At 37.3% G+C, this 21,987-nt stretch overlaps 1 protein-coding gene across 2 annotated transcripts in view; it reads left to right on the forward strand.

Moving 5' to 3' along the window:
- Positions 1-550: 550 nt before the first annotated feature.
- The window catches only part of LOC131157953 (uncharacterized), a 76,305-nt gene continuing 54,868 nt past the window's right edge, over positions 551-21,987 (forward strand). Inside the window, exons 1-2 of one of the 2 annotated variants that reach the window (XM_058112432.1) lie at positions 551-685; positions 14,055-15,280. In XM_058112432.1, coding sequence (XP_057968415.1) covers positions 14,286-15,280 — 995 coding nt within the window. In that variant the 5' untranslated portion in view covers positions 551-685; positions 14,055-14,285. Of the gene's footprint in view, positions 757-14,054; positions 15,281-21,987 lie in introns of both variants that reach the window. The other variant, XM_058112433.1, reaches the window with a different exon arrangement.

Raw genomic sequence — 21,987 nt, forward strand, 5'->3', positions numbered from 1 at the left:
ACTCAAGATCTCAAATTAGACAAGCATGCCGATAAAGAAAAGGAGAAATGAGAGAAAATCACTATAAGATGATAAAAGAACTCGGATAAGAAACGATGGTGAATAATTCTAGAACGATGATGAGAGAAGGAAAAGAAAAGAAGACAACGGATAATGTTAAATTTCTTTTCTACCACCGCAAGTGATGACTCCAAGCAAAAATCCGTACAAGAACATTGGATAAAACCTCAATAGAAATTAAGAAACTAGAAATTAATACCGATATTAAGCAAGACAAGTCTAATTATGGAATTGGAATAAAAATAGCAAAAATGAAAAATAAAGTTATTTTAAAATTAAGTCCCAAAATTTTTATTTTTTCAAAATGCTCTCGGGGCATTTTATATGTTTTTAACAAATTCAATAAGAGCATAATAATGGTAATAAAAATAAAAAATATTTTTATCTTTCAATAAAAAAATAAAGAATTTGAATACGTTATGATTCTTCTCACAGATCATTCCACGTATTTTCCCTTGTCTTTTATTATTATTATTTTTTAAAAACTTATCCTTTATCACCTTTTTCTTAAAACTTTTGCTACTCCCATTCACAAATTACATGCGTCTCTCGTGCCCTAATCTACAAACGCTAGTCCCTTACTGATACGTTGGCGCGACCGCCGCCGACGAACAGGCCGTCCGAGGTACGGTCTCTCTCCCTCTCCCTCTCCCTCTCCATATTCATAGAGAATTTTTGATGGGGGAAGAAATTTATGTGAGTTGTGGTTTGAATCAGCGACTGTCTGTTTTCATGCAATATTCTAGGTTTGGTTTGAGCCCTTGTGTTGTCTGTAGGGTTATGGATTGATTCTTTGTCAATTGACATATTGAATTCTCTTTGTTGTTTGCTACATTGGAGTTTGTAATTTTTTTGCCTTGAGGAATGCAACTTTCCTGTTTCTTGTTTGGATCCGCTTTGGAATGGGGTCAGTCTTCCCGTGCGAATGCAGAGAATGGAGGATTAGAAAATGTACGATCGGTTGCATCGGAAAGCAGTAGAATGGCGTTTAGGCTTGGATCAAGGATTTTGTTTGAGAAAAGAAAAAGAGAAAAAACTAATAAAGAAATAATTTTTTCATTTCTCCCAAAATCAAATACTGTTAAGAGTAAAAATTTGTTCAAGTGCAAGTAAAAGATTAAGAAAAGTTGTAGATCAATGTTGTGTAAAATAGAAATTTTGTTCATTAATTTACTATATATACGTCATTTTCTCTCTCATATTCATTGATACCCAAATATGAAAAAGTGGATTCTTTCATATTTTTCTTTCACTCCCTATTGTTTTTTTTTGTTTTTTTTCCATTTTCCAAACAGGGCCTTTATTTCATTCCGTCTGTTAAAACTTTTATGCAAAGGAAAGAGGAAGGAGTATTACTGTTACAATCATATCCCTCTGGCAGATACTGATTAGAACCTTCAACGGGGGAGAGGCATGAGCGACATGCCTCCCATCCTTTTGAATAAATGGGTTGTGGCACTCCACACTTGTCAATGGGTCTTCATGTAGTTGGACTAACTGGAGTTGGTTAAGCAAGGCATTTTCTTTCTTGTTCTTGATGCTTTTTCTTTTTATGCAAAGGAAATCATTATTCCTTGTGCGGCTTAAAGTTAGTGCATTCCTATTTATGCTGATTTAAAGCAAAAGAATTGGCTTTCAACCTTTCAGTTACGTTATAATTTTTTATTAACCAATTTCCATGAAAATGTTTTCATTTGCATGTTATGGGATCAAGGGCCTGTGCCGTGGACATTTATCTTGACAATCTCTCCCCACAGGTTGTACACTTTATGTAGCATCCACTTGAATTTGTTGCTTTCTCCTCATCATTCGCTTTCTTCTTCTTCTTCTTCTTCTTTATGTGAAAATTTTATTTAAATTGAGGGTCTTTTAGGTGGATATTTATGCTCTTTGGGCTTTAAAATTTATGAAATTTAAATTGGAAGCCATTATTGTCAGAGCTATTGGACATCAATGCTATCAAATTGTGCCTCTTCATGAGGGAACTTTTTTGCAGTGTAGTATGCTCTCTCTAGGTTTTTTGATTTATGTGTTGGTTATTCTGAAAAGATAAGGGCTACTAAGGGAGTAGTCTAAACCTATAACTTTCACGGCTTAGTGATTTTCATAGAAGATTGGATTGGAACCATCATGTTACCTATGTTTTATTGCCTTATGAAAGGAGAATCTGATTGGGTCATACAATTGTTAAAGCTTTTAGAGAGATTAAGCATATAATGACTAAAAAAGCTTGTATTGATGCCTCTACGATAGGTATAGGTGGAGTTGAGTTGGAAGGGACAGTCTTTAGCATTCTCTAGTGAGAAAGAGTTGTTGCAGTGAGATCCCTCAACCACCAGAGATGTTATGATCACCAAACATTGTAGTATTTTAGTTAATAATAGAATTGGGTTCTAAGCTTTTTAGGTGGGTGGGGTTCCTTAATGAGTATGTGTTTTTCCACCAACACTGTTTAAGTGTTGAGAATAAGGTAGTTGATAACCTTAGCATTATTGTTGTCATTTTTCATGTGATGGGCATTGGTATTGGATTTGAGTAATTTAGCATGATTATCTCACTTGTTTTGATTTTGGGGTCCCCTTTTAGAATGCAAGCAATAGTTAGTGGAGGCAGTATGAATCGTATGATTCTTATGACTTCTTCATCTTCGAGGATTACCTATTTATTAGCCTTTAAGAAGTGTATAACTAGGCTCATCTTTTACTGTCGTAGTTGTTAGCCATATGAGATTAGAAACCATCTTCCATGCCACTCATGACTTAGAAAGACTTAAGTGCTCATGTTGTTCTTGGATTTCCGAAAAGGATGAGGTCATGATTCCATCTTTGTTATAGTTGATAGTTTCTCTAAAATGGCACATTTTATTCCGATTAGCAATTCCTCAAATGCTGTCAACCTCCCCTTTAAGGAGGTCAAATTTCGTGGTTTGTCCAACTTTGCGAAAACAAGTTCGTTAGGTACTTTGGAAGAAATGGATTTTTAAAGATGTGGAACTAATTTGATGCTTTCTTTTGCATTGCACCTTGAAATTGATTTTCTTGAAGTTGTTAATTGTAGATTGAATTGTCTTCTCAGGTGCATTTTATGAGAAAAACAAGGCAATTGGGACATGATGCATCTATTTTTGTGTTTGCTTATGACAAAATTTTTGAATAGGTTTATGGGTAAGAGTATTTTTGAGTGTGTAATTTGGCTATAGTTCAGGTGATTTTATTAGGTGCATCTTAGTAGGAAAACAAGGCAATTTGGACTTGGTGCATCAACTTTTGAGTTTGTTGATAACAACTTTGTGAATAGGTTTATGGGTAAGAGTCCTATTGAATTCGTATTCGGCTGCAAACCATGCATTTTGGAGCTTGCAAAATTTTTTGTTTCATCACATTCATGAGTTGCACATTGAGATAAGGCTTAAATTTACCATGAATATTTTGGATTATAAACTTGCAATAGTTTAGGGCTAAAGCATTTGATGTAGGTGACGATGTCATGGCTTGAACTTGCCCTTAAATGCTATTTGAATAATTTCTTGAAGAAATTGCATTACCTCGCTGCTAGCACATTCTCCTTTGCTAAGCTTGGATCTAACTCATGTTTACTGGACTTGCCTCATCATATATGATACTGGTCATCATTTCAATGCAGAGTATTTGACACCCTAAAGGCACCTGAGCATCCCTTGTTTTCTATTGTGTGCATGTGCGCATGCTTTGAAGTTCCTTAGGCACCACCCATTTCCCTGCCATTAGGGGTGGCAAAACGGGTCATGACCCATCGAGTCACCCGGACCCGCCCGTTTAAAACAGGTTCGGGTTTAGGAAAGTGAACCCATTTAATAAATGGACGGGTCACGGGTTGAATTGTTTATAAACGGGCTAACCGGGTTCGGGTGGTGACTCGTTTATTGGACCCTTTATATACCTCATAACCCACTAACCGTAAACCCACGCCGTCTCATCCACCCACACACGAAAAAACCCTAATCGCTCTCCTCTCAGGCTCTCACTCTCTCAATCGTCTCCTCTGCCTGCCTCCCTCGTCCCTTGACTCCCTCCTGCTCGTGCGCCTGCGCTGTTGCCTGCTGCAGCCTGCGAACGATCCACTCCTCTCGAGTCGTCGTCTCCTCTTGCTGTCATTCACAGCCACAGACCCACTGCGGCACTGCCCTTTGCGGCTCTGGCACTCTGCCAAGCTCTACCTGCCGTCGCCGCACGCCACATGTGGCATGCGGCACACCGTCTCCCTCACTCCCTCTCAACACTCTCACTCTCGTCTCGCTCAGTCACCCTCCCTCTCACTCTCATCTCCCTTACTCTCAGGTTGAGTCTGAGAGTTTTGGTGTGAACTGCCATGATCAGGAGTACCTTTTCTTTTTCTTCTTTATTTTGGTCCGTTTTTCATTTGTTTAATGGTTGGATTAACGGGCGGGTTAGGGTTTACATGATTAGGACCCATTTAACATTGACCCGTTTATGATCCGACCCGTTTATAACCCGGCCCATTGGTGACACGCCTGGACCTGACCTGCCCGCCCGTTTTGCCTGCCCTACCTGCCATAGGATGAGATTAAGGCTATTTTAGATGTTGAGAATATTGCGTCTACCCTCTGGGTGATATTTCTTATGGCTTTCTGGTTAAGTGGATAGTGCTACTTGATTCATATGCTACTTGGCTTCTTCATGAGGATGATTATTGTGATTTTGTTTTTTGATGAGAAAAATTCATCATTTAAAAAATAAACAATATACAAGTTTGGGAGGGCAAAACATCCTCTAGTACTCAGTGGAAGATGAAACATTGTGATTTGCTCCACATCTGTTGGAGTGGTACTTGGAGACGAACTCCTTAAGACTTCCGTCTCCAAGTTTAACTTAGACATGACTACTGCTTTTTTACATATCACTTGCATAAAAATGCTCAGTCCAAATGATTAATTTGAATGAAACTTGACTTCTTATCAATGATTGAAGAAGCAAATGAAAAGGATTTTCTCGTCAATTGAACAACCAAGGCAATATGATTGGTCGCCATTTAGGCTGCATGATTAACAACTACCTTAGGTGTATGCTTAGGAAATTATGAATTTTGTTTTTGTTTGCTAAATATCTGTTTGTGTTTTTGTTTTGAATATTCAATTTATTTTTAAATGAATTATAAAAGTATTTTGTCTGTGTGACAATAGTTGGGTGCAGTTGAATACATGAATTTGATTCAACCCCTCTCTCTCTCTCTCTCTCTCTCTCTCCCTCTCTCTCTCCCTCTCCCTCACTCTCTCTTATATATTGTCCTACATCATAGAAGGCCATAGGCTTTGGATGTTAATACATATCTTAATGAGGCTGGAACGAGCTTCATTAAAATTGTTTGGAGGGATTTAGGCATTTTTTGTGAGCCTGAAAAAAAAAATGACGATTGAGCTCTGCTCCTCCAGTGAAGATATACTTTGCTGTCGAGTTGATACATAGTCCTCTCTGGTCCTTTGATGAAGTTACTTTTCGTCGAGTTGATACATGTTTCTCTTTGCTCCTCAAGCGAAGTTCCTTGCCGTTGAGTTGATACATAGTCTCTGCTCCTCAGGTGAAGTCACTTTGCCATCGAGTTGAAACATGACTTTTTTTTCTTTTAATAATACAAGAAGCTATATTAGATAGAAAGAACAGAAGGTACAACACGTAGGGACAAGGAGTCTACCAAATAACAACAAAAGACCATCAAAGAAAAAAGAAAAATAAAAATGAAAGCAAAAACTCAAGATCACAAAATAAAACTAGACAAAATTGACCAAGGAAACCCCTTTTCAAACCTTTTCCATTGCAATTTAACAAGCTCTTCAAATTCGCTAAATCTCTTTGACCCTTAATCTTTTGACTTTTGCCACCATCCAATTGCACTTCATTTTCTCTAAAATCAGTATACTTTAAATCCATTTTGTACAAAAGATCTTGAGCTCTTAGGAATATCCTCCATTGGTGTAGGCAAAATCAAGTTGAAATGCGGTTTTCTCCCCTTTAGCAAAATTACTTCGGTGTCGAGTTGATAGGTGCTTTTGCTCCTCCAACGAAGATGTTTTCAATGCTGTTAAGCTGAACTAGGTTTAGATTGTTGGAAGAATGAGAGAGGTCAATTGCTTGTTAGGCAATAAGTTTGTTTTACTTACAAATAGTAAAAAGTTTTGTAAAAATTATAAAGAAAAAAGGACAACTATTCTACCATATTTTCCTGTCTAGGGAAGAAAGGAAATTGCTTTCCGCACATTTACATTGCTTTTTCTTTACAAAAAACTGAGAACCCATGGATGAAGATCCATAGGGCACAATACCATTTCCTCATGCTAAGATTGAGAGCCAACAACTTCGGTAGATTCATTTCCTTGGAGAAGATCCCAATTAAGGGCACAATACAAATGTTTTTTATTCTAGAAGGGAATGAAGCAGGGGGATGGAAGAGTTTCTTTGGAATTGTGAAAGGGAATCCAGAAGGAACGAGAGATGAACACGCTTACTGAAGGGCTGCACGGAAGATGTGTTGCATGTATTGCAGATCTACGAATGTAGGACAACAACTGGGAACATTGAATAGCCTCTTAAGGAGAGTAACCAGCCCACCATGTAGTTAGGGGAAGCAAAACATCAGAAGGTTTTCGACGACGAACAACAAATTGGGAGGATATTTGATGAAGGGATCCAAGAAGGGAAAGAACCTATTCTAGGATAGTCTGTCATACCTTGAAAAGGGGGATTGAGAGTGACTTTAGTGATAAAATTTCTAGATTTCCTTAATGTTGTAGCCAACATATAACTATAAGGGAAGAATTTTTTGCGGCCATACTGGAGTATCTAGAAGAGATGAGATGCTGGTTTTAATTGTACCAAAAGGAATAATTTCATTGGGCCTAAATTTGTAAATTTTGGAAAATAGGGTTGGAGGATATTGGGTTGTTTTCAAGCCCTATTGTAACTTCATAAAGGCCACAATTTTGTTGGGCTGGGAGGTACATGTGCTTTCATACATTTTAGTGGGAGAAAGAAAAGGAGGGGAGATCAACAGTAGTGTTGAAGGAGATACAAGTTGATAAAGAAGATACAAGGGAACAAGAGGGAAGAGGGAAAATCAGAGAGGCAACAAATAAGGTGTTTGAAAGCGAGGTTGGAGAGGCATTGTCTATGTCTGATAGAATATGAAAATTGTTTCAAGTGTTGCATAGACTTATAAAAGTATATGTATAGGTGAACGCGGAGATGGGAGAGGATGGCTTTCATCGCAAAAGAAAAAGTAAGGAGGTTGTTGATTCACGGAATTAGACGGAAGACTTGTCCCTTTTTATAGAAGATGGGAAAAAGCCAACAATGTTTTGTTTTGATCTTGAATCCAATGAATTGCTAATTAAAAAATTGGGGAGAGGAGGAAGGACGAGACGAGGTTGATGGCATGAAATTTTTGGAGTACGAAGAAATTGACATAGTCTTCTTCATCAGCAGATTTTTGCCTTAGTATGGGTTTGAGAATTTGGGGTGTGGATGTTGCTTGGAACTAAAAAGTAATCAGTTTTTCGACAATAACTAAAGACTCACTCTTTCAAAAAATTTGAACCATCTAGCTATTTTCTGAATACCAATTCATTGAATAAGGACTTTGGCAACCATAGTCTGGGAGCAAACTTGGGGAACATTGCAACTTCTAAAGGTAATCCATCTAATTTTTTGTCTTCCCATATTAAATTTGATTTATTAAAGTGTCACAAAGAGTCATAGTTTGAGGGAAATCCAAATGCTCTTGATATATTAGGGGATTAGAAAGGCAACTAGGAGGCCTAGGAACCTCTTGATGATTTGGGTTTTACTTTGATAGCTCCTTTGGGGGGGAATTTTTTGGTTAGGCTTAAGGAGGGAATAGGGGAGAGGAAAAAAGCTAATGAGTGGAGAATTAGTAAGAATCGCAACCTCAGTGAACCATGAGAAAGGGGGGGTAGGTGCTTGGGGCTTGATAGTGTTACCAAATGAAGATTTTATCCTAGAATGTTAGAGGTGTAGAGGGGTTAGATAAGAAAAAGGTTGTAAGAGACTTGGTGAATAGAGTGAATCCATATATTATGTTTTTAGAAGAGTCTAAATTTGCTGAGATTCTTTGAGGAGGGGGAGCTGGGTGAGAATTGGGTTCTTAGTAATCAATGAAAGGATGGGGTATTACCTATTGTTGTGGAGAAGATTAGTGAGCAGAATGTTGCTGAGAATAATTAGCATAAGGACGGGATACTTTAAATTCCTATGGAGAAGATCAACGAACAAGATGTTGCTGTTCAAAACCTTCTGTATAGAATGAGATTGTGGATGACTAATCATGGAGGGATTGAAGTTCGATTGATTGGAGCTAAAAATAAATCTAATAAAGTTTAGTGGTAACTAGAGGCTTCAAAGTTCTGTCAATTACTAAGGGTATTAAGAGGGGTTTTCTTAATTAGGATTTGTATTTTTGTTTCTAGTTTTTTTACTTCTATTATTTATTTATTTTTTGAGTTTTGAGGATCTCTTTTCCTTCCCTAGCTGTGTAACTTTCTCTATACTCATTCTGAATATTTTTTTTTTTGCTATAAAAAAAATTAGTGACATTGAATTTTATGTTTTTGAACTATTTGGTATCATAGATTTAAGGATAGGTTATCTCTACCCTCCTCAGGGGCTTTGGGGGTCAAATTGGGGCTTGGGATATTTGACTAGCTTTTTTGTAAGGATTGTGTATCAGGCTCCTTTCGGTTGTCTACTTGAGATTAGGGGAGTTGGTGATTGGTGGTTTACATTTGTTTATGGCCCTACAAAACACTCCTAGAGGAATTGTTTTTTTTTTTTAGGAGTTGGCTAGCTTTCGTGTGCTTTGCAATCCCTCTTGGGTGGTAGGGGAGATTTCAATTTTATTAGAAGTTTTTGATCCTCTAAGGAGATGTTTAAAGGATTTAAGAGTAAGCAGTAGTATGAAATCTTTTGACTCTTTCATTAGGAATAGTTGGCTGAGGGATGCCCTTTTGAATAATGGCAATTTTGCTTGGTTGGCTAGTGGGAACAAACATGCATCGACTTGTATTGTTGGATTCTTTATTACTAATGCGTGGGAAGATTTGTTCTTGAATATTGTGCAGCAGATGTCGGTTAAATCTACCTTTGATCTTTGCCCAATCCTTTTGGACTTAATCCTATTCGATGGGACTGATTCCTTTTAGGTTTGAGAATATGTGGCTTTCGCATCCTTCTTGTTGTGATACCATTGGAACTTGGTGGAAGGAGTGCCTTGTTCAGGGTTGGGGGATTTTAAGTTGATGAGAAAATTGAAATTTGTCAAATGTAAGCTTAAGGCTTGGGGAAATTAATGAGAGGGAAAATAATATTTTGAAGGAAATAAGTAGTTTGGATGGATTGGAGGAGTGTGGCCTATTGGGGGAGCAAGATAGAAAGGAAAAAGTTTGCCTTAATAATGATCTTTAGGTGCTTTTGTTGAGGGAAGAGAGAAGTTGGCATCAAACCTCAAGGGTTAGTTGGATTAGATAGTGGAACTGTAATTCTAAGCTTTTCCATGGGTGGCTTAGTTTAAGGTAGAGTTAGGGAGGGTCAAGGGTGGTGAGAGATACTAAACAAATTGGGGATGAGATTACTGATTTTTCTATAGGATTGTTTATTGACAAGTGTGGGAATAGGTTAATGATGGATGGGGATAAAATGGAGACCAATTGGGAAAGAGTGCTAAGTGGTAAAGGGGGAGGCCTTCTGATATGGAGAGGACATTATGAGTTTTTTTTTTTTTATAATTATTTTAATTATTTTAAATTTTATTTTTTAACTTTTTTTTGAGAAGTTTCGTATGCGTGCAGTAGTGTATAAGAGAGTCAACTCTACTTTCATTGCTCTTATCCTAAAAAAGGATAGGTCGAGGGTGAAGGATTTTAAGCCTATTAGTTTGGTTATTGGTGTTTATAAGGTGCTTTCTAAGGTTCTTTCGAGAAGGTTGAGAGAGGTGTTGGGGGATATACTGTCTTTGGCCCAATATGTTTTTGTGAATGACATATAAATCTTAGATTCAATTTTGGTAGCCTTGTGTTGGTGGAGGATGCAAGGAGGAGAGGCAAAAAGGGCATGGTTTTAAAATTGGATTTTGATAAAGCCTCTGACATGGGCAGAAAGAGGAATTTGGGATTTGGGGTTTTTTGTAGAAAGTTTGGCAGAAAATGGGACTTGACAATCTTTGGTGTGAATGGATAAGAGGGTGTCTAAGCTCTACTAACTTGTCGTTGATTGTTAATAGGCAGCCTGAGATTGGTTCAGTGATTTGTAAGGATTAAGGCAAGGAGACCCATTATCCCCTTTGTTTACTCTGGTTGTAGATGTTCTTAATAGGATGATTCTCAAGCCTAGGACCTGCATGCCTATAGGAAGGAAGGGAATGGAAGTGTCCCATCTTCAATTTGAAGATGATACTAACTTTTTTTCTTGAGAATGACATTGTGAAATTTTGCAAGGTTCTAACTTTTCTTATGCTGCATTTGGGAGCATAGATTTTAGATCTTGGATTTGGATTCGAGTGGATTTGGAAAAATTTCAATGCAATTTTATATTACATTTTATCCAAATCCTATATAAATCCAAATTCAATGCTTTTCCAAACATAGGGTTAGAATCTTTGAGAAAACCTTAGGGTTGAAGATTAGTTTATCTAAGAGTGGTGTAGCAGGTATTAGTTTGTGTTGTAGGGAGCTAGAGATTTTGAGATCTTTGGCAGGTTGGGAGTCCTTAGCTTGGCCTTTGTCTTATCTTGGTCTTCCTTTAGGGGGTAACCCTTTATCAAATGTTTTTTGGGACCTGATGATTGAAATAGTGGGGAATAGGTTAGAGGAGTGGAGAGAGCTTGTTTTTCACTAAGGGTAGAAAAAAGGAATTTAGGATTTGAGGTTTTTTGTAGAAAGTTTGGCAGAAAAAGGGTTTTGAGAATCTTAGACGTGATTGGATAAGAGGGTGTCTAAGCTTTACTAACTGTCGTTGATTGTTAATGGGCAGCCTAGGGATTGGTTCAGTGTTTTGTGAGGATTAAGGCAAGGTGACCCGTTATGCTCTTTCTTATATACTATGGTTGGGGGTGTTCTTAGTAGGATGATTCTTAAGCTTACGCCCTGCATTTCTATAGGAAGGAAGGGGGTGGAAGTGTCCCACCTTCAATTTGAAGATGATACTAACTTTTTTCTTGAGAATGATATTGTGAACTTTTGTGAAGTTCTAACTTTTCTTATGCTGCATTTGGGAGCATGGATTTCAGTCCTTGGATTTAGATTTGAGTGGATTTGAACAACTTTCGATGTGATTTTATGTCACATTTTATCCAAATCCAACACAAATCCAAATCCAATGCCTCTCCAAACCTAGGATTAGAATTTTTGAGAAAGCCTCAGGGTTGAAGATTAGTTTGTCTAAGAATAGTTTAGCGGGTATTAGTTTGTGTAGTAGGGAGTTGGAGATTTTGAGATCTTAAGCAGGTTGGGAGTCCTTAGCTAGGCCTTTGTCTTATCTTGGTTTTGGGGGTAACCCTTTATCAGATGCTGTTTGGGACCTGGTGATTGAGATATTGGGGAATAGGTTAGAGGGGTGGAAGAGGGCTTGTTTTTCACTAGGGGTAGAAGATAGGAATTTAGGATTTGAGGTTTTTTGTATAAAGTTCGGCAGAAAAAGGGATTTGAGAATCTTCGGCATGATTGGATAAGAGGGTGTCTAAGCTTTACTAACTTGTCGGTGATTGTTAATGGGCAGCCTGGGGATTGGTTCAGTGTTTCGTGAGGATTAAGGCAAGGAGTCCTGTTATCCCCTTTCTTGTTTACTTTGGTTGTAGATGTTCTTAGTAGGATGATTCTTAAGCCTAGGACCTGCATGTCTATAGGAAAGAAGGGGGTGGAAGTGTCCCACCTTCAATTTGAATGTGATACCATCTTTTTTCTTGAGAATGATACTGTGAAATTTTGCAAGGTAACTTTTCTTATGCTGCATTTAGCAGCATGAATTTTGGTCCTTGGATTTGGATTTGAGTGGATTTGGACAAATTTCAATGCAATTTTATATTACATTTTATCCAAATCCAATACAAATCCAAATCCAATGCCTCTCCAAATTTAGGATTAGAATCTTTGAGAATACCCCAGGGTTGAAGATTAGTTTGTCTAAGAATAGTGTAGCGGGTATTAGTTTGTGTAGTAGGGAGCTGGAGATTTTGAGATTTTAAGCAGGTTGGGAGTCCTTAGCTTAGCCTTTGCCTTATCTTGGTCTTGGGGGTAACCCTTTATCGGATTCTGTTTGGGACCTGGTGATTGAGATAGTGGGGAATATGTTAGAGGGGTGGAAGAGGGCTTGTTTTCACAAGGGGTAGAAGAAAGGAATTTGGGATTTGAGGTTTTGAAAGTTTGGCAGAAAAAGGGATTTGAGAATCTTCGGCATGATTGGATAAGAGGGTGTCTAAGCTTTACTAACTTGTCGTTGATTGTTAATGGGCAGCCTGGGGATTGGTTCAGTGTTTCGTGAGGATTAAGGCAAGGAGACCTGTTATCCCCTTTCTTGATTACTTTGGTTGTAGATATTCTTAGTAGAGGATGATTCTTAAGCCTAGGACCTGCATGTCTATAGGAAGGAAGGGTTGGAAGTGTCCTACCTTCAATTGGAATATGATACTAACTTTTTTCTTGAGAATGATACTGTGAAATTTTGCAAGATAACTTTTCTTATGCTGCATTTGGGAGCATGAATTTCAGTCATTTGATTTGGATTTGAGTGGATTTGAACAAATTACGATGCGAGTTTATATTACATTTTATCTAAATCCAACACAAATCCAAATCCAACGCCTCCCCAAACGTAGGATTAGAATCTTTGAGAAAACCTCAGGGTTGAAGATTAGTTTGTCTAAGAGTAGTGTAGCGAGTATTAGTTTGTGTAGTAGGGAGCTAAGATTTTGAGATCAGGTTGGGAGTCCTTAGCTTGGCCTTTGTCTTGTCTTGGTCTTCCTTTAGGGGTATCCCTTTACGGGATGTTGTTTGGGACCCAGTGATTGAGATAGCGAGGAATAGATTAGAGGGGTGGAAGAGGGCTTGTTTTTGACTAGGGGTAGAATCATTATCATTAGTGCTTCACTAGCTAATATTCCTGTTTTTTTTTTTTTTTTAATCTCTTTTCATAATTTCTCTAGGGTGGCTGGGAAAAAATTGTGAAAGTTTTCCCATGGTTGTGTACTAGGGAGAATAAAAGGGGGGGCCTGGGGCTTGGTAGTGTGGTTTCTAAGAATATATCCTTAATAAGTAAATGGTTATGGAAGTTTTCCATAGAATCTACTTCCTTATGGCATCAGGTAGTAAAGAGTAAATATGAAATTTAAAGGTATGGGTGGATTCCAGAGGGTGCTGTAATGCCACACCTGCGAGTCCAGATGAGGAGGCCTTACAAAGCCCTTTAGTCCATATATTTGTTTGCTCTGCTATGAGTCTAATGAAACTGTTATCCATATGTTCATTCATTTTTAGGTAGTGAGGTATATGTGGAACAATTTGTTTTCATACTCTGGTGAGGATTGGGCAGCTCCAGCTACCATTCAGGTTTTTTTGAAGGACTTTTACAATTCTTTCGTCACTTTGGCTTGAAAGGAGTGCTAGAGTTTTTAAAGATAAGAAGACTTCTCCAAGATTGTTCTGGAAGAAAGTTAATTTTCTTTCTTCTTTCTGGGCACATTCTTTTTGAATTTTTTGGGGTCTTCTGCTGTCCAATATTCAAAGGGATTGGAAGGCAGCTTTGTTGTAATATTTTAGTTTTTTCTTTTTTCCTCTTCTGTCTTGGAGGATTTCTTATCCTCAATCCGCTGTAATTATGTCTTCTTTTTAATAGATTTGTTTTATTATTTAGAAGAAAATATTAATGCATATCTTCTAATTATCAATGAGCTGTTAATGTCTTTGTTTTTTGGGCTTTCGTTTGCTGTTGTGGTTGCAGATCTCGATTTAGCATAGCTACATGCCTACATAAACGAGACAAAGCTTTTGGAAATCATAATTCATGAACACGTTGCATGAGATATGAGAGAACATGGTGTTACTCTGTCAGACAAGACCTTCTACTGGAGGGCTATAGGGTGCTTCTAGCAAACAAGATAATTGCACCTTCTCTTGGAATTTTTGGTTTGGATTCTCTGTTTGTGTTTTTCAGAAAGAGGAAATCTACACTATGGATCAAAGGGGTACTATTCTTCGTGAGTTTCGCTTTCCTAGAGAGCCAAGCATGCAGCATAGGGGTGGTTCAGTTTTTGAGCAAAATGCACCAGAGAATTCTCTCGGATTACTTTTAAATCAGAATCCCCCGTCTGTAGAGTCAACTAACTTACTGCATCAAATTGGGAAATATCAATTTCACAGTCAACATGAATTTCCTGCAAGTAGGCAGACTAGTAATGTGAATTTCCTTAAACCTGGAGTTGAGAAAATAAGCAAGCCTCCTATATATGTCCCATCTGAGTCTTTCCATGACGAAGGGCTGCCTTTGATTAAGACAACGATTGGGGAGACACTTGTAGTATCAAATGGGTATAATATGCTCAGCCAAACTGAATCTTCTAAACCCATATCCTTATTGAGACCATTTAATTTTCAAACTGAAAGTCTGAGACCTTTGCGACCATTTCCACAGAGTGTTGTGAAGCCTGATGCGTTGGCTGTAGATATGGATGGTAAAGTATGTTCTCAGAAAGGCAGTAAAATTGGAATCTCGTGCGATCTGGATCAAAGTGGTCATACTACTGCAGTTATTGATAGCTCTCATGTTGGTTCGGTCTCAGTGGAAGTTTCTTCATGCACTGAACAGGGTAACACTGATAGGTTCTTACAGAATGAAGCATTCTCAAGCAGCGCTCCTTTGAATATTTCAAGTAGTGATAATTTTAAAGTAAGAAACAAATTAAAAGTTATACAGGAAATGGAAGGATCTGATATTAAGAGTTCAGCAAATTCCTTCAAGGAAGCAGCCTTAACTAAAAATGGCGATAGCCCAGCTGATATTAGTGGGCATGGTGAGAGAAGTGAGCAGAGTGGTGAATTTCTTAAATTAGATGAAAAGGGTAAATCAAATGCTGGAAGAGTAGCTTCTACAGTTGCTGAAAAGCTCTGGGATGGATCCCTTCAGCTGAATTCCACCATAACTGCATCTGCAGTTGCCTTCTTTAAAAGGTTTTTCAGCTATTATGGAAACTTCAGTTTCTATGTTCATGTATCTGATTTACTGAGCAAAGTCGTAAAAAAAGTGATTTTCTGTCAACTTTTTTATGTGCATAACTTCTTATTGATGGCATGCAGCCTTTCTGTGGGTCAAATGTCATTAGATATTACTTTGTAATTGACACTTCTAATTTATTGACTGCATTGCTTGTCATATAAATTGGTTTTTTGCAAATTTTGATGCAGTTGTATTGACTGTCATCTGCCATTGTTTAATATATGTTTATGTTTGTGTTTATATGTGTTACATTTTGATAAAAAAAAAGTGCTGTAATTGAGGAAATATAGCTAATAATTTATGGATAGCAAAATGTAGGAGATTGCTCTACAACAGAGATCTAAAAACAGAGTAAATGGATGGAAAAGAGGAGAGGAAAAGAATATTTTAAGCACATTCATATAATACTATGAGGAAGGTGCGTCAATATGATTCTAGTTCCTGTGCTGCATGAAAAATCTGAATTTTCTGCCGTATGTCTTGCTAGATGATTGATATCTCTAGTGCACTTAGATAACTTCTATCTGCCATTATTGTTTTCTTGTTAGAGAAAGAAGGGAAAGAAGGGATATTTTGTTAAACAGGAAAGAATGTATAAAGAGGAGAATAAGACGTCCTCCTAAGAAAAATAAAACCAAAAAAGACTAGAAAACCATCAAAATAAAACTGCCTTCCAATCTCATAGAAGATCCAAAAAAATATCCCTTCAAAACAGCTGCTGCAAAAAGGCCACAAGGAAGCCAAGTACTAAATCCTTTCCCATAGTAAAGAACCAGAATTTTTCTTCTCTGAGATAACATGAGCATTCCTTTCCAACCTGATTCCCCATAATATTGCAAAGATCCCACAAGTCCACAAAACAATCCATCTCCATTAAAAAAGATTTGTAATAGTTCCTCCATTGAACCCAGACAAACTTAATTCTCTGCAGATACACCAGACAACTTATTCCAAAACACAGGAAATAAACATCTGGGGATAATGCCTTCAAAGGCCTCCTACTCTACAACAGATCGTTGGTGTTAACTCTATTTAAGAACAACCGACCATATAAGAGGGGACTTTGGCTTTCCAAATAAAATGATGTAGGGGAAAAGAAAGGTCCTGGTCAAATGCTTAGAGAAAGATTTAGAAGAAAAGATTCCTGAAGAATCCAAATCCCAAACTCGTCTTTCTCACTTGCATGGTTTTAAATCACGGTAACGGGTAGCATAACATAACGGTAACAAATGTAGTGGGAAGTGGGAGTAGCAGATGTTACATAACATGAAGCGGGTGTAACAGCTATGAGTTTTTTTCAAGCACGCACAACCTTTTGCATATTAGTGTATTTGGATGTTTTAAGCTTTGAACCTTAAAGAGTTTGTGTATTTTGGATCCTTTAGTTCAACTAAGTTTCTTTTTTTGTAAGGGCAAGAAATTTACATTTATTTTAAATCACCTTTGACAGAAAATTATGTGAGAGTGTGCATTTATACTTTTTCATTATTCTTATGTGTGATAAATTAATTAATAAAAAAAAATATATTATACACTATTAATCTATTAAACACATAAGACATACGACTAAGAAAAATATACAATAACTAGAAAAGAAAAAAGGTTGAAATTGAAAAATATAGAACACAAATATCGAATTTCTAATATTATCAAAACAAAATATTTTATGAACAAATTAGTAATATCAAATTGTTAATTAATGCATCTTTAGTGAGTATTTAAAAAAAATATTAAATTTTGTATCATTATCATCCTCATTATAATCTATTTCCCCCTTATTTATTTTTGAGAATGATTTATGAAAGAAAAGGGGGGGGGGGGAACAAAAGTGAGAAGAAAAATAAATTTATTTATTTTTTTTTCTGTAACAGTTTTGTGGCGGTTACGTAACAGCTGTAATGGCCTTTATGTAATAGTTGCGATCTGTAACGGCCGTATGATCTTTCTTCCCGCCGATTTCGTGGTGTGTAATGGAATCGAAAACTCAAAAAAACGTCATGTAACGGTGTTATGTAATGGTCACGACCGTAATTTAAAGCCATGCTCACTTGAGAGCTGACAACCCGATGGCAATACTAACAAAGAAGAGCACTCCTCCACTCCACTATTGTTTTGTGGCCTACAAAAGTGAAAATCCCACCCATTAGAAGAAAGAAAGGAAGCAAGGACCTTATTGTGCACAACGTAGAGTTGATACAAATGAGGAAAAAAAAATGGAAAGTGCATAATTCCCCTCCCCACCCAATTGTCTTCCCAAATACAGATTCGAGAACCATTGCCTTTAACATATTTGTTATAAGGAATAAACAAAGAATAGATCTGAATAATAAACTTCTGAGGATTCTCTATATAACATCTTAAACCCAAATTAGTATCCCACCCAATTGAAAGCAAGCCAAATTTACTTTTTATAACTTTATGACAAGGGGAGTTCTCCACGAAGGGAAACCCACAGGCATTTTCCCAATAAAGCCAATTTTCCAAGACCCAACCCCCATATTCCTTAGATGTACACAATCTTCCTCCTAACTAGATGATCTCTCTTCTCTCCCACCCCCAACCAAAGAAAATCTCTCATAACTTTCTCAATTTTTACTAGCTACCCCATGGGCAATTAATGAAGAGGTATACTAGAAAAACGAGCCATAATAAATGTAATACAGCCACTTAGAGAAAAAAACACAACCTTCCAACCATCCAAATACTTAGACACCCACTCCACCACACCCACTCCACCACTGGATCCCAAAACCCAACAGACCTAGGATTACCCCCTCCTAGATGAAATTCTAAATAAGTTAGGGGCCACCCTAGGATTCCACACCCTGCAAAGGAGGCTAATTCCAAGGTCTAGCATTACTAATAGCAATCCTACTCTTATCCATATTTATCAATGTTTTAAAAGCGAAGGCGTAAGGCGAGGTGTTTTACCCTTTGTGAGGCGAGACATAAGAAGTATCTTTTGGGAGGAAAATTCTTCCTTCTCGGTGATCCACTCATCATCTGAATCTACTTCCTCTACCAATATTGGATCATAATTTTGTCTTCTTCTTAGAGCTCTCTCCCTTCGTTTGGTGTTGTACTTCACATAAGCTAGAGCATTCAATCTCTTGTGCTCTAATCTATTCCTCTTTTTCGTATGTTTCTACAATTAAGTTTAGGCCATTTAAATTTTTAGATGTTAGAAGATATTTGCATATTTGAGTGAAATGAGAATAACATGGCATTTGTAAGAACTAAGAACCTGCTCAAATGTACTCCAATTCCTCTCACATCCACTAGCACTGAAGTCTGGCTAAGAATACGCATAGCAAACTTTGTCAATTTTGGGGTTTTTATGTTAGAAGATATTTGCATATTTGATTGAAATGAGAATAACATGGCATTTGTAAGAACTAAGAACTTGCTCAAATGTGCTCCAATTCCTCTCACATCCACTAGCACTGAAGTCAGGCTAAGAACACGCATAGCAAACTTGTCGATTTTGGGGTTTTTGTCCCAATACGCTTCCATCAATCAGCTAAAAAAGAAGAAACACATACTTCTAAGTTATAAGAAGAAACAAGGATAGAATACTATTACTAATTAACTAATTTTTATTGAAGTATTATTTTTACTTGGGCTTCTCAACATTTTAGAGTCAATAGCCATTCGAGTCCCAAATTCCTCTTGTGCATTATCAAACAAATCCAATTGGATGTCTGCAGCTAGCCTGTCCTCACATCTCAACATTCTATCCATGCGTTCAAATAATCCTTTCTTCACTTCTTCACAAGCAGAATAGTTCTCCTTATAACACAATTGGGGATTTGGATAATATCCTGCAGCATGTAAAGGGTGATGAAGTTGTGGAGTCCATCTATCATCTATTTTTCTCCAAATGGGTCCATACTTCTTGGCATTCTAGAAAAAATTGCAGCAATTTTTTCCTTCACTGAATCCATCAACTCCTAGATAAACCCCATGGCTGGTCTTTCCTCAGAATCAACTTCCCTTAGAACATGCACAAGAGGGACAACACTCTTGATAGCATAAGCCACGTGAGGCCAAAATGTTGGTCAAATAAAACAAGTGAGCGAGTCCTTTTACCTTCATGCATTTTTGCATATGTAGAAGTGCACCACATATCCGAAGAGAACATAGATTGAAGGTCTTGCTTTTGTTTGTAAAGGCTTTGAAGTGTCAAAAATGCAGTAGTAAAGCGCGTCACTGCGGGGCGGATGAGTTCTTTGTCTTTGGTGAAAAGCTTCCTCATCATTGCAAGCACATAGGAATGATTATAAATAAATTTCACAACTTGCTTAGCCTTTAGGATTGTGGTTGCATGGATCTTCAATTTTGCAATATCCTCCAACACAAGATCCAAACAATGTGCAGCACATGGAATCCAATATAGCTTTGCCCTCTTTGCCTTAAGCTTCTTTCCACCATTTATCATGTTCTTTGCATTATTAGTTATCACCTGCACAACATTCTCCTCACCAACTTCCTCAACCACCTCATCCATATTCTCAAACATCAAATCACCATTTTTTATAGAATTAGAAGCATCAATGGATTTTAAAAACCATGTAACAGCTGGATTATTCACAAGGAAATTAATCAGGACCCTTGAACACCCTACAGTCCATCCATCAACCATGATAGAACATCCATATTCCTTTCAATCCTTTTTGTGCTCTTTCAACATGCCATCTTTCTTTCACCTTATCTTTAAAGATTCATGCCGTCATCCCTTGCATAGATGGAGGCTTGAAACCTGGCTTGTAATTAGAAATACCATCCACCATAACATGTCAATATACGTCATCCATCAAACTAAATGGTAGAGCATTGTTGAACACACAACGTCCAACTTTCCTACACACTTCATTTCTCTCTTCTTTCTTCCATTTTGAGTTTAGAGTGGCTTGTGTGGTCAGTGAAGATGCAAACTTATCCATTGGACCTCTAGCCCTAGGATTAAGGCCACCCCCACTTTTTTGTTGCTCAAGATCTCCAATTGATGGAGAAGAAGCACTCACAATCCCTCCTCCTGAAACCATACCAATCTCTTCAAGAAGATAAATTTCTTTTACACTTTTCTTGTTGGAATTTTTCAAGAGCGATCTTGCAGTCATCTCTCACGTTTTGAGGAGCTTTTGGGCAATGTTTCATTCCTTCCTTGTACCAGCCAAATGATGTTTAAATCTTGTCACAGTCTCTCTGTAAGTTTGATCACAAAATTTGAATCTAAAGTATTTTTCTCCATCAACTTCCTTTATATATTTCCAAACAAAGTCTCTTTCCTGCTCCTTTGATTCTCCTTCAGACATGTTTTTGTTTATTGAACAGCAAAAATCAGCAACTGCAGCAGGAAATAAAATTTTTTTTCCAGAATTGAGAGCTCTTTGCAGGAAATGGGGAAAGAGCAGCAGAGAAACAGCGGCTCTTCAATATTTCGTTGTGGGCAATTTGGGAAAAAGTAAAAAACTAAAATAAACAGCAAGGAAGATTGGGGGATAACTAATGAAAATTGAAAAGTGAAAAATTGAAACAGGTTCAAACAGCAGTAACTGAAAATTGAAATGTGAAAATTGAAAATTGAAAATTGAAACAGCAGCTTTTAAATCAGCAAGGCCTCATTAGTTCAATAATTGATTTCATTCTTTCAAAATATTCCAATTTTCATAATTCATATATCATATATGAAAATTGAAAAGCGAAAAGTGAAAACAATTCAAAAGCAGCTGCAAGTGCAACTCAGCTTGACTTGTAGAGTTCAGTTGAGACTTGAGAATGAGATAGATTTGAGACACTGGCAGAGAGTTTCCTGAGACAAACAAGACTGGAGAGAGAGAGAGAGAGAGAGAGAGAGAGAGAGAGAGTCAAATCAGTTGGAGAAAAGACCTCAGTCGGAGAAGAGACCTCAAATCAGAGAGCGACACTGTGTGAGATAGGCACACTAGAGGAGGTTTCCAAAGAGAGACGAGGTCATGAGAGGCTGTAGGGGGTTGATGGCGAGAGACGAGAGGTTGGAAGGGTTCATCGGAGAGAGACGAGAGGCTAGAGGGAGTTGTCGAAGAGGGACGAAAACTTGGAAGAAAGAAGACCTCTGCGCAATACCTTCAGTCATCGAGAGTGGCGGTTGACACTCGTCAAGCCCTAACTGATCTTATTTGTTTTTTTTTTTTTTTGAAATATTTTATATATTATTATGTCTTCCTCCAAAAGGCGTATGCATTCCCATATAAGGCGTAAAAATCGCGCCTTTTGGCTTGAGGTGTACACATTAGCCCTTGAGGTGAACGCATTTGAGGAGTTTTGCCTTCTAAGTTACGCTTTAGGGTATTTTATGCCCAAAACGCATCAAGGTGCGCCTCAGGAACACCTTTTAAAACACTGATATTTATTATTAAACTTCAAACCTTCTCAAAAAGTTAGAGAATTGTGAAAACATTAAAAAAAGTGTCTTTATGATCATCTAAGCAAAACATAGTATCATCTCCAAACTGAAGATTAGATACAGCCAAGGTCTTAAATTTTGATTTCGACTCAAATTTCGACGGAAATTTTGATTTTGATGTCAATTTCAATTTTGATTTGAAAAAATAATGGAAATTAGTAGCAAAGCATGGAATTTTTTGTGAAACTTTAGAAATGGTTAATAGACATAATAATG

The sequence above is a fragment of the Malania oleifera genome, chromosome 6 (genome assembly GCF_029873635.1).
Source record: "Malania oleifera isolate guangnan ecotype guangnan chromosome 6, ASM2987363v1, whole genome shotgun sequence".
Classification (NCBI taxonomy): domain Eukaryota; kingdom Viridiplantae; phylum Streptophyta; class Magnoliopsida; order Santalales; family Ximeniaceae; genus Malania; species Malania oleifera.